Source organism: Callithrix jacchus, chromosome 12 (genome assembly GCF_049354715.1).
Source record: "Callithrix jacchus isolate 240 chromosome 12, calJac240_pri, whole genome shotgun sequence".
Taxonomy (NCBI): Eukaryota; Metazoa; Chordata; class Mammalia; order Primates; family Cebidae; genus Callithrix; species Callithrix jacchus.
The window spans coordinates 73,983,193-73,996,850 of NC_133513.1; the positions used below are offsets into that span (position 1 = coordinate 73,983,193).

The window sequence follows — 13,658 nt, forward strand, 5'->3', positions numbered from 1 at the left end:
TAATTTGATCTACGAATAATATATAACTCTTCTAAATTGGAAAGAGAAGAATTTATATAGATAAGGTGAAATGATCTTCCTTGAAAATTAGAATGAGGCAATAGAAAAAAACCCAAAATGATTATAAGTGCAACAAATACATACAAATAAGTTTGCAACTTTAAAATAATCCCTTTAGCTTTCAGGTACTTCTCATGGTGTTTTGATTTATTACTGACATAAAACAAAAAGGAAGAAGCTGTAGGGCTAGATGGTGATTAGAAAAAATCTAAAAAGTTTTGTGCACATTTGCTGCTAGTGAGAAACCCTTTCTCATGAGGGCATTGCAATTTAGTTCTGATGGTCCGTGTCCAAATTGCATGGATGCTAAGCATTGTTAGAGAAATGACAGACTAAAATAGGGAATTGAACACTGTGTAAGTCAGAATCTATCCATCTGGAACTAGCAAGCCAAGGCACGGATTACCTTATGATCTGCAATTCAAATGCTAAACATGAAGATCTCTCCTAAAACAAAATGCAGTATCTTAATCTGAAAATTCCAGCAAAGTACAGCAGTAGCTAACATCATCAGTGGCTCTTAGAATCATAGTTCACGGAAGAGTAGTAATAGCTTTCTAAGCTAAATGTTAAGCTTCTGGAATGCTATTTCTTAATTATTATTTTACTGAAACTCTGAATTAGAGATTTAAGTTTATTGACGAAGTTGACATTGAAAAATAAATAGGAAACTGTGGAAGGTAAAGATTGTAAATTATAGTAAACATTACTGCAATTGAAACAGAGAGTGTGTTGGAAAACTAGTCTAATCCTTTTTGTGCACCTTTTAGCATTTACTAACTTCTTACATATCATATTCCCAAAGATTTCTGCAGTTATTAATGTTCTGGCCAAAATAGGACTTCCAAAAGATAATGATGAAAACAGAAACAAAAACATTAATAATGTCCACTATGTGCCAAATATAAGTTGAGACATTTTCAAAAATTAACTTTTATGGTTTCTCATAAGAAATATTCTGGGCTGGGTGAAGTGGCTCACGGCTGTAATCCCAGCACTTTGGGAAGCTGAGGTAGGCAGATTACCTGAGGTCAGGAGTTCAAGACCAGCCTGGCCAACATAGTGAAACCTCGTTTCAACTAAAAATACAAAAAACTGCTGGGTGTGGTGGCGGGCACCTGTAATCCCAGCTACTCAGGAGGCTGAGGCAGGAGAAATGCTTGAAACCAGGAGGCAGAGGTTGCAGTGAGCCAAGGTCACACCATTGCACTCCAGCCTGGGCAACAAGAATAAAACTTTGTCTCAAACAAACAAATAAATAAATAAAATAAAATATTCTCATCATTACTATCATTATGTAATAAATAAAACTGAATTACTAAGTAAATTGTCCAAGGTTACAAATGTACTAGGTACTTGAACTGATAATGAACTTCAATCCCTTATTCCAAAAACCATGCTCTTTGCTTTTTGCCATGAATTGTGGTATAAGAAATCTGTCAATAAGCATCCTTAGGGGACAACTCATTTCTTCTGACAAAAAACAAACAAACAAACAAAAAAACCAACTGCCTCTCTTAGCTAAGGTTGGCCTTTGGTCATTCTCTGTCTCAGCCAAAGTTCCTACAAAACACATTTAGAAAATATGGTTGAAGACAGAAAATACTGAATGCACTGGTAATTGGAGTGCTGTGATGAAAGGTATTTCAAAAACTATTTGTACTAAAACCTTGGGTCTCACTCCAATTGGCACATGTAATAGAGCAGACTTTGGCGGAACACAGATTTGTCTCAGATTTAGATTTGCCACTTTCCAGCTCTGTGTCTTTAGTAAGTTAGCTTTTTTGAGCCTTTGTTTTTTTCTTTCTGTTCATCTGGAATAATAAAAGTCAATTCTAAGAGTTTCTTCTCAGCAACTAAATGAGAAAATATTCATTTTTAAAAAAACCTAATATAATGCCTTTGGATTGATAAATTTATATTTTGGCCATGCAATTCATAAGATGTCAGTCATGTTAAAGGAGAAATTGGTCCTTTTCTGAACATCAAAATATGCATCTCAGTTTTGTAATTGCTGTTGCCCTTTTTCAAAGGACTAAGTTAATTAGCTCTTGAAATCTGCAAAACAGAGAGTTTTGTTTACATTTTTATAAAGAAAAAAATCACCTAATTGTTTCACAGCAAAATATCTAGCTTTGTCAATACAATCTTACTGAGAATAAAGTATTTAAACTTAGTTCCTACTTCCTTTTAAACAAGGTGAGGTTATTCTGTCAAATTATGTTATTTGAATATATGTTTTTTTCTAGAAGTCTAATTGTTCCATGTGCATATGTGTATCTAATATTTCTGTGGAAAAAGAAGAGCTTGACATTCAGTCTCACCAATTCCAGACAATTCCTGGGTACACTTGGGGGTGATGATGTTTCAGTGTTTCATGCCGTAGGGATGTTAATTAAATCTTCTCTGAAAATTATTGGCAGCCAAGCATATAGAAGTGAAAATGCAAATTAAACTTTTAAAAAGACAGAAAAAGAATCGTAATTTATATCTTCCAATCTAATTAAATATAATCTCTAAAACAAAGTCCCAGCAGGCCTTTTAGCAGAAATTGACAAGTCCTTCCTAAAATGTGTATGGAAACGCAAATTATTCATAACAGCCAAGGCATTTTGTCAATGGAAAAGTTGGAAAACTCTTATTTCCCAATTTCCAATGTACTGTAAAGGTGCAATAATCAAAACAATGTGGTGCTGCTGAACGAACAGATATATTGATCAGTGAAACAGAGTTGACATGACAGATAACAAAATACATTTATGGCCAATTGATCTTTTAAAATTTATTTTTATTGATACATAATAATTGTATATATTTATGGGGTTGTAATATTCTGATACATGTGTAATAATAAAATCAGGATATTTAGGATATTTGTCACCTAAAATATGTGACATTTCTTTGTGCTGGGAACAAACGTTGTCTAGAAGAGATTTGAAATTGCAATAAATTATATGGCCCATTGATTTTTGACAAAAGAGGTAAAGGCAATTAAGTGAGGAAAAAATAGTCTTTCACAAGTGTGCTGCAAAAATGGATTATCCACATACAATATAATGAATTTAGACTTTTACCTCTTACCATACACAAATATTACCTGAAGCTGGCTCAAAGATATTAAATGTCAGAGCTAAAAACTAAAAAAAAAAAAAAAAAAAAATTGAGAAGAAAACACAGAAAAAGCATTCCATAACTTCAATTTGGCAAAATGTTCTTAATAGCCTAAAATACATTTAAGAAAATGAAAAAACAAATCAGACTAGGAAAAACATTTTGCAAATTATGCATCTGATTAAAAAAACTTATATCTACTTAGAAATAACTCTTACAATTTAATATGAAGAAAACAACCTCATTTTTGCAAAATAGGCAAAGTATCTGAATGGATATTTTATTCAAGAGGATATGCAAATGATAACACAGGAAAATATGGACAATATAGTCATGGAGGGAAATGTACAATAAAACCTCAATGAGATACCACCTGAGACACACTAAAATAGTTATAATCAAAATTATTGAACACACGATGTAAATATGTGGACAAATGGAAACTCATATAATGTAGGGAGGAATGTAAAATGGCAGCACCACTTTAGAAAATACCTTGGCACTTCCTTCAAAAGTCAAAACATGTTATGTATCTTGTGACTCAGCTATCCCATTTCTGAGGTATCTACTCAAGGGAAATGTTAACATGTGTTCACACTTTTTTTTTCTTGTCAGACAGGCACTTGCTCTGTCACCCAGGCTGGAAGGTAGTGTGTAATCATTGCTCACTGCAGCCTTGACTTCCTGAGATCAAGCAAACCTGCATCAGCTTCTCAAGTAGCTTGGACTACAGATGCATGCCAGCACACCTAGCTAAGTGTTGTATTTTTTGCTAAACAGGGTCTTGCTATGTTGCTCAGGCTGTTGTTGAACTCCTGACCTCAAGTGATCCTCTGGTCTCAGCCTCCCAAAGAGCTGAGATTACAGGCATTAGTCATTGTTCCCAGCCCACACAAAAAATTTTAAGTTCATAGCAACATTATTTATAAAAGTCAGTAACTAGAACAACACAATTTGTATCAACTGGAGAACCGAAAAAATGTATTCATCAATAGACAGAAACAAATTATTGATGTATACTACAACATAGATGATCCATAGAAACACTGTGCTAAGATAAAGAAGCAAGATGGAAAAACATACATATTGTATACAACCTTAATATGTGGCAGAGGCTAGTCTATAGAGACAAAAATTGTATCACCGTTTGTCTGGACCTGGGAGTAAGAACTGCAATTCACTGCAAAAAGACAAAATGTGTCTCTCCAGGGTGATGGAAATGTCTTAAGACTTATTGCATAATTCTATAAATGTAATAAATCACTGAATTTTATACTTCCAATCAATACATTTTAGGGATGTAATTTCTACTTTAATAAAACTGTTTTAAAGTGTAGGTAAAATAATGGGGATTCCTTATTCCCAAAGCAACACGCAATAAAATCAGTGGAAATATTCACTGGTTTATAAAAGCAAAAATATTTTGCTCATCAGGATTCTGAGTCTCTAATAAACATTTTAACAGTTTTATTGTCTACAGGTTTTGATAGAATATACAACTTGCTTTAATGCAATCAAACACCCAGACCAAAGAAATATTTATCAAGTTTTTTTTTTTTTTTTTGAGACTGAGTTTCGCTCTTGTTACCCAGGCTGGAGTGCAATGGCACGATCTTGGCTCACCGCAACCTCCGCCTCCTGGGTTCAGGCGATTCTCCTGCCTCAGCCTCCCAAGTAGCTGGGATTACAGGCACGCGCCACCATGCCCAGCTAATTTTTTGCATTTTTAGTAGAGACAGGGTTTCACCATGTTGACCAGGATGGTCTCGATCTATTGACCTCGTGATCCACCCGCCTTGGCCTTCCAAAGTGCTGGGATTACAGGCTTGAGCCACCGCCCACGGCCCCTCAAGTTTCTTTTTTAATTAAAATTTTCATCATCTTTTAATGCTAGTTTTGGAAAAACAGTTTTTAGAAGTTACTATTGCAAAAGTATCTTTTTTAAAAAATTCAGCAGACTACAATTATGTAAGTTTTAAGACTGGTTGGAGAATATTTAAGTACTATGGAAAAAAAATCCATCAGTTAATGGATGTGATATAAATGTAGAAATATTCCTACATTTAGGAAGGTAGAAGAAACATTTTTGACATTTATATCACGTAGTACATGGAATATTTCATTACACACATTTAAGGTGTACAACCTGATGTTTTGCTATACACACACAAAGTGAAATGATTTCCACAGGTACATTTTTAGGAATCCTTTAAAATCATTATAGCACATGTGCTTTAAGCCATTATTGCTTCAGCCTCTAAATTAATAAATATCACAGTGAAATTACATTTTAGCTACCTGTGAAAAAATGTGACATTGAAAGCAAAAATTCAGAGATTCTACTGAGGAAAAAGGCTAGTGTTAGAAGTCAAGAAGAAAATTAGGTGAATTTAAAGATATTACTTTTTAAAGATATTACTTCACATACATGTGAAGATATGTATAGAGATGGGTAAACAGAGAGGGAGGAAATATATGCATATATTTACATACACACATATTTATATATAATGTTTTATTCATTGGGTTTCCATGACTCATTTAGATGACCTTGCCTCAAAGAAGTGAGTCTCTGAAAATATAACTTTGAATCCTAAAACAGTGCTGAGAGAGATGAACATAGCAAACAGAAGTTTCTATGCAATAGAAATAGATTCCAAAGTATACGTTGGATTTGATGTTTTATTAAGCACTGGAGGTGTTCTGCCTATAGACAGTTGCAAAGATGTATCTTATATTTGCTTAATGTTCTATGAATCTCAGATGAATCTGCCTCCATCATCACTTCAGATATTCCAATAATATAGTTGACCTTCTATTTAGGTACTAATGTAAGTACTATTTTCAGAGCCATTTCACGTGACCAAACAATAAAAGCTGCTGTATTGGACAACACAGAAAGAAGTAAGACTTTTTATTTGGTTTACAGTCATTTTCACAAGAATATTAGGCTAGATCTCTTCAAATCAGAGCCAAGTGGAGGGTGAAACAGGTTGGCAAATGTATGCAGTATGATGTTTAAAATCCTGTTTTCCAACTTTACCTTGTAGCATATCATTTTGATTTCCAGTTTGTTGTTTTATCCTTGAACAGTTTGGTCTTTAGTTCAACCAAACACTATCTAAATTTAGATGTTAACAGTGATGTCATTGATATATTTGGAAAGTATCTTATTCAAAAGGCAGTATCTTCATAGAAATTTTTGATAAATAGATCAAAGGGATCTAACCTGTCACATATAAAGTGAATCCCTGCTACTTTAAACAAAATGTGAATTTTAGCAACTATCATTTATTATCTCCATTGTATCATAAATGTAGAATATACAGAGTGTTAAAACACAGATACATCAAGCAGAAAGAACTCTTAATAGTCAAGCAAGATGATTCTTTATGAAATGCATAGGAAAAGCATTTTTCATTAAACCAGAAGTACGCATACAATACAAATTGCAATGAAAAGCATTAAAACATTGGTTTGTGAATAACTGCTGACTTGAGAATTAGTGTATTCTGCAAAAATTCTCCCAAGAATTTTCTGTATTACACATCTCCATATTTCCTTTAATGCTTCTACACATTCTGGCCCATATTTAATCTATATTGTGTCTTCCATGTTCTAACCCCTTTACTAAACATCTTTCACAAAGAACACTAAAAAACACCATGTTGCTAATCAATCATTTCCATCCATCTTACATGACGTCTCAGTATGATGTGGCATGGTGATTTATCTTTTCAGACACCCTCATGTCTACCTTCCACTGCACACTATGTTTAGTTGCTTTTTTCTCTTGTCACTGTAGGTACTGCTCTGTTATTAGAAGCTCATCCTTTTTCTACAAATCCACAATGTCACTCAACTATACTGATTCTGGCATTCTTTTCTTTTTTACTCTATAGTCAGCATAGGGAATGCCATTGATCTCCGTCATTTAACTGCCTATATACTTATAATGTTCAAATATTGATTTCCAGTTCTCACATTTTTCCAAGCCTTAAAACCTACTTGTCCAATTCAAGACACATTCAAATATCTTTTAAAAATATACACTTGAAAAGCTAAAACACTTCTAACAAGTAGGTCAACAAACACAAGTTAAAGATCTCCTCTGTCATTCATTAATTGTCTTCCAGTAGTTACTATTTAAATAAATTGTATCACAGTTCATCCAGTTGCACCATCAGAAAGTGAAGTAACATATTTTACACATAGTTTAGTAATTCTAACATATCCATATCCAATGAATGATAAAATCTATGAATTATTTCACCTAAATATATTGAGTAATTTGTTTATTTGTATCTCCTGTGCCGAATTACCTATTATAGAATCCAAAAATGTTTTCACCTTTTGCTAAGACCACTGAATAACATTTTCCAAACTTTTCTTTTTCTACCCGTGAGGCTTAACTTTGCCATACTAAAATCTGACTTGCCATCTAATTATGAGGAAACTTTCAATAGATCTCTATTATCTTTATATAAAACCAACATCCTTAGAATGGCCTACTGCAGCCTTGCATAAATTGTCCCTAATACAATATGCATAGAACAAACTATTATTACTATCAACTATTAACAAAAAATAACTTTTATCCTCAATAAGCATATAAGAAAAGGAGAGATATCACTCAAATAATTCTACAAGCAGTTGTAAAATGCAACTGTGACTAGATAAAAAGTCTGGAGAGCTTAGTGAGCCTACAGTAAGGAGGCTTGATATAGGCATATAGGTAAAGGAAGGTTTGACTGTGTCTGAAAAATCTGAGCAGAAATCTAAAGATAAATTAGGAGTTAATTAGGTCAATGAAAAAGACTGCAACATTGACATACATCATCACATTCAATGCATGTAGGAGGTTATTTAGATCCTTTACAAACAAAAAACTATATATTCGTATTATACTATTCATTTATAATTGTTCAGGCTTATTTTACGACCCATATATGGACTTGACTGTTGGGTGTACAATGGGAAAGCTTGAATATTCTGCTTTTAGGTTCAGTGTTCTATAAATTATTGTAAGTGGCTTACTGAAATCTCAACAATGACTATGGATTTATCCATTTCCCCTTGCAGTTCAGTTAGTTTTTGATTCATGTATTTTGATGGTCTCATATTAGATGTTTAAAAACGTTTATGATTAGGTTCATATGATTAATTGACCCTTTATCATTATATCACTTTCTTATTTCTGGTGATAGCCTTTTGCCTAAAAAAATACATATTTTCCTAAATATATATATATGCCCTAGAGTAGCCACTCCAGCATTCATCTAATTAATATTACCATGGCATATTTTTTCCATCCTTTTATTTCATCTGTTTATTTCTTTATATTTCATGTACTTCTTAACAAAATTGTTTTGCTGTTGTATCCAATCTAATAATCTCTGCCTTTTAATGGTATATTTAAGGAATTGACATTTAATGGTGATAATGCATATGCTTAGGCTTACACTTATCATTTTGCTATTTGTTTTCTATTCCCCTCATTTTTTTCTTTGTTCCTTTTCACTTTTTCTGCCTTCTTTTGGATTAGCTGATTGTTTATATTCTATACTATCTCCTTTATTGATTTGTTAGCTACGATTATTTTAGAAGTTTATAATAGTTTTCTATTTTTGTGTAACAAATTATCACAATTTAGAATCTTAAAAACACATTTATTATCTCACAGTTTTTCTACAAGTCAAGATTTTAAGACAGTTTCACTGGGTCAAGGTTTTGCATTCTGCTCAAGGACTCATAAGTTTTCAATCAAGCTGTTAACTGGGTAGCATTATTTTTGATTTGTTTGTAGAAACTTAATCCACTCAGGGCTGCTTGATTGTGGGCCCCACCCACTCACTGGCTATTAGCTAAGGTCAATTTACAGGTACTAAAGGCCATTCACAGTTTCTTGCCATGTGGTACTTACCACAAGCAATTTGCAACATCGTTGTATGCTTCTTCCAGGCCAGAAGGAGAATCCGTCTTTTTTGTGCGTGTGCAGTCGGCTAAGCTTCTGCCATATATGGAAATGGAGGTATGAAAGTAGCATGCTATCCCCCTCTGCCTAGTAAGCAACCTAATTAATAGAATGAGATCCCCATCACCTTTATTGTATTCTATTGGTCAAAATTTCTTTGTACTAGAAAGAAAAACATCACACAAGAAAATGACTCATTGGTAGCCATTCTAAGATGTGTTGGCACCATTCCTTTAGAGTCCTGTACACAGCTTTAACTCATCAGTTCACCTTCAAATGATACACAACCTCAGAGAAACTATACAAGCATATAATTTACTTTTATTGCTTCTCTCCCACACTTTGTGCTACATTTTACTTTTATGTATGCTATAAATCTCACATCACAATTTTTTTTTCTTTAAAGATAGGGTCTCATTCTATGACCCAGGCTGAAGTACAGTGATATGATCAACTCATCACAGCATTGAACTGGGCTCAAGTGATCGTCCCACCTCAGCTTCCTAAGTAGACAGGACCACATTTCACTCCTTTGTATACATTCATATTTGAAGGTAATGTCATTTTTTTCTGCCTGAAAAACTTCTTTCATGTTTCTTGTAGTGTGGATATTACGCTGAAAATTTCCTTCCACTTTTCTGTGTTTAAGAATGCTTTTAGTTAGCCTTCGTTTTTGAAAGGTGTTTGCTGGAAATAGAAATCAAGGCTGACTTTTTTGATTCTTAAGTACTTGAAAGATGTTACTCTACTGTCTTGCTAGTATTGTTCCAACAAGAAATTTCCCATAATCTTTATCTTGTTTCTCTGTGTGCAACATGTGCCCCAATACCCCTAATTACTTCTATAATTTTTTCTTTATCAATATTTTTTAGTTATGCAATTATGGTATAACTTGATGTCATTTTCTTAATATTTCTTGTGTTTGGGATTTGTGAAGCTTCTTGAATATATGAATTCATATTTTTAATCACATTTCAAATTTTTTGGTGTTTATTACTTATGTTTTCTTGTCCTCTCTCTTTGCCTCTCTCTGACTCCACTTCCAAGTATATTATTAAACTGTTAGAAGTCTTACAGCTCACCATTGATTTGTTCATGGAACTTTATTTTCATTTTTTAATATTCTGTGATTCACTGTGCGTAGTTTCTCTAGAGCTATGCTTCACTTTCATTCTGCAATGTTTAATATACTATTAATACCATCTAATTCCATCTATCACATTGTAGTTTTCATCTCTACCAGTCTGATTTAGGTCTTTATTACAAGCTTCATGTCTCTAATTAACTTTTTTTGACAGCTTTTATGACAGCAGTTTCAAGTGTACATTTAGTGGTTTTCTGTATAGAATTGTGCAAACTTCACCATAGCCTAATTGTAGAACATTTTATTTACCCCTTTAAAAGAAACACTATATCCATTTGCCATCCCTCCCAATACTCTCTCAAGCTCTTATCCCCACCAATACCCAGCCCTGGACAAGCACTATAGAAACTTATTTTGTTTCTATAGATTTGTCAAATCTAGGCATTTCACATAAATAAAATAATATATTATGTGGTCTTTTTGTAACTAGCTTCTTGTTTTCAAGGTTCATTCACATTTTAGCATGTGGTAACCATTATTTAGTATGTAGTAACCATTATTTAGCATGTAATAAAGTTCTCTTTATTACTGATTAATACTTCATTGAATTTTGGATTGTTTCTTTCAGGTTTTGTGAATAATACTGCTGTGGAAGTTTGTGTAATTTTGTGTGCCCATGTTTTTACTTGTTTTGGATATATAAGTAGGCATGAAATTGTGACTCATATGGTAACCCTATGTACAAAGCATATGCACCATTTTACATTCCCACCATCAACATGAGAATTCCACTTTCTTTACATCCTTACCACCACTTATCTTTTTCATCATAGTTCTGATTCTTTTTGAAGATAACGAATATAGTTACAATAACTGTTTTAATGTCCTTGTCTGTTGATTCTAATATTACTACAGTTCTGATCAGCAATTTGTTTTTCTGCTCGTTATGTGTTTACTTTTTTTTTCTTTTTACAAACTTTGTAATTTTTCATTGCATGCCATATGTAAATGGTACCTTACTGGTTGGTGAACATTTTTCTACTTCTATAAATACTACTTAAGTTTGGTCTTGTCATCTGCCATGATTTGTTAAGTTTGATCCATTTGGGTCTTACTTTTAAGAGTTAGATGGCACTAGAACACTGACCAGCTAGGACTATTACTGCCTACTAAATAATTACTAAATAACTACTAGATCAAAACTTTTTTGAGGGTACTCTGTCCAATGTCCTATGGATTATAAAGTTTTCCAGCCTGGTTAGTGGAAATATTGACTATTTCTGACCCTCTGTGATATCTATCTATATCTATCTATCTATCTATCTATCTATCTATCTATCTATCTATAGATAGATATAGATATCTATCTCTATCTATCTCTATCTATCTCTATATCTGTCTATATAGACAGATATAGATATTTGAGACAGCGTCTCGCACTGTCGCCCTGACTGGAGTGCAGTGACGCAATCTTTGCTAACTGCAACCTCCGCCTCCCGGGTTCAAGCGATTCTCCTGCCTCAGCCTCCCGAGTAGCTGGGATTACAGGCGCCCGCCAGGACGCCCTGCTGATTTTTTTGTATTTTTAGTAGAGACGGGGTTTCACCATGTTGACCAGGCTGGTCTTGAACTCCTGACCTCGTGATTCACTCGCCTCGGCCTCCCACAGTTCTGGGATTACAGGCGTGAGCCACCGCGCCAGGCCATTTCCAGACACTTTTTTAAATGTTTTGGCTAGTTTCTTGAGACACATACTGCTCAGGACTCAGCTGAAAACTGCAGAACTCCGAGTTCTCTCTGAGCAGTTTTCTTTCTCCTATACTCTGCAAAGAACGTTACCTACCTTGGTCTCCCCAGAGTATCAGTTCTATTTTGCCAACGCAGACAATCCGCTGGGCTCTGTTTGAGTTCGCTGTCCGGCATCACATCTATAAAATATTAATATCCCTGAAAGCAGCCTGTTTTTGAGCTCAGATCATCTCCCGGATCACTATTCTTCGTTACTGATTCCCAGCGTCTTAGAAACAGCCCCACTGTTTGAGTTTTGTTTTTTTTTTTTTCTGAAGCAGTAGTAGATAATTCAAATAAAGTGTCAATGCTGTGTGTTTCCCCGAAAACGCAAACTCAAGGAGATGCCTTCCCTATTCCGCGTAGAGTGACAAGAACCTCGCGAGGCGCGCGGCGGAGGTGAAAGCCCACTTGCCACTGGCACCGCTTACTGTCTAGCACGCAGGCGCAGAACCCAAAACTACGCCTGCGTCCAGCACCGCCCCGCGACAGTTTGCGAATCCGCGTCTGCCAATTAGAACGCACAATGGTCCTTGATGCACGCCCACTGACCCCCTCAACCAATCGCCTTCCCTGGCGCGAAGTCGACTGTGAATTCAAAGTAAACCTAGGGATTGTGGGAAGGTAGCTGAACGCGGCACCAGGAAAGATGGAGGCGGCAGAAACTGAGGTGGAAGCTGCAGTCCTAGAGTAAGTGTCTGCGGCCAAGTGGCAGCTCGGGGCGGGCCTGGGAGGATATTGTGGGCTCCCCTGTATAACAATTGGTGCCCTCAATCCTGTACAGTTGTTGGGGTTCGACCCTGCCGTGAAGTGATCTTCATTGCAGCCCCGTCTTAGGTTCCCGAGGTGACTGTTGCCTGCTCCAGGAGTAAGGCGGTTGAGGGACCTTTAGCCGTTCCCCACATGCATATACGCCACAGGGTGTGCTCTAGAAGGAGACAGTTTCATTTCTGTCTTCTTGTCCCAAACGACACTTTCCCAGTTGCTTCTCTCTCTCTTTTTTTTTTTTTTTTTTTTTTGAGACGGAGTTTCGCTCTTGTTACCCAGGCTGGAGTGCAATGGCGCAATCTCGGCTCACCGCAACCTCCGCCTCCTGGGTTCAGGCAATTCTCCTGCCTCAGCCTCCTGAGTAGCTGGGATTACAGGCACGCGCCACCATGCCCAGCTGATTTTTTGTATTTTTAGTAGAGATGGAATTTCACCATGTTGACCAGGATGGTTTCGATCTCTTGACCTCGTGATCCACCCACCTCGGCCTTCCAGTTGCTTCTCTTATCTCCATCCCTGCCCTCTCGTAGACTGCTCCAGTCCCCAACAATGAAAAATCTTAGAATAGACCAAGGCATCCAGCTCTCTGCCCTGAGTCCTTTCTCACCTATTTTAAGACCCTGCCCCAAGGCTACTGCTAAGTGCCAGGAGGGATTCCAAGGCCTAGCATTCTTCCCCTTCCTTGCATATATCTCCCTGGCTTCCTTCACATCTTAACTCAAGTGGTTTCTATGCAGTGAGACACTCCCTCTATAAAATCTCAGCGCTTTCCTCAAACTCCTTATCCTCTATCCCTGCTTGTTTTCTTTTTGTCAGTATTACCACTGTATGCCCTCCATGCATACCATTACTGGTTGCAGCTGTAGGCCCTTA

At 35.7% G+C, this 13,658-nt stretch overlaps 1 protein-coding gene across 10 annotated transcripts in view; it reads left to right on the forward strand.

Annotated features, from left to right (window-relative positions):
• The first annotated feature begins 12,643 nt into the window (after positions 1-12,643).
• Positions 12,644-13,658, forward strand: part of ZWINT (ZW10 interacting kinetochore protein) — a 29,083-nt gene continuing 28,068 nt past the window's right edge. For all 10 annotated transcript variants that reach the window (XR_004732037.3, XR_013524398.1, XR_013524399.1 and 7 more), the window contains exon 1: positions 12,644-12,707. Coding sequence is in view for 7 of the 10 variants with exons in the window: in XM_078344002.1 (XP_078200128.1) it covers positions 12,667-12,707 (41 nt within the window). In the remaining 3 variants the exon portion in view is untranslated. The remainder of the gene's footprint in view (positions 12,708-13,658) is intronic.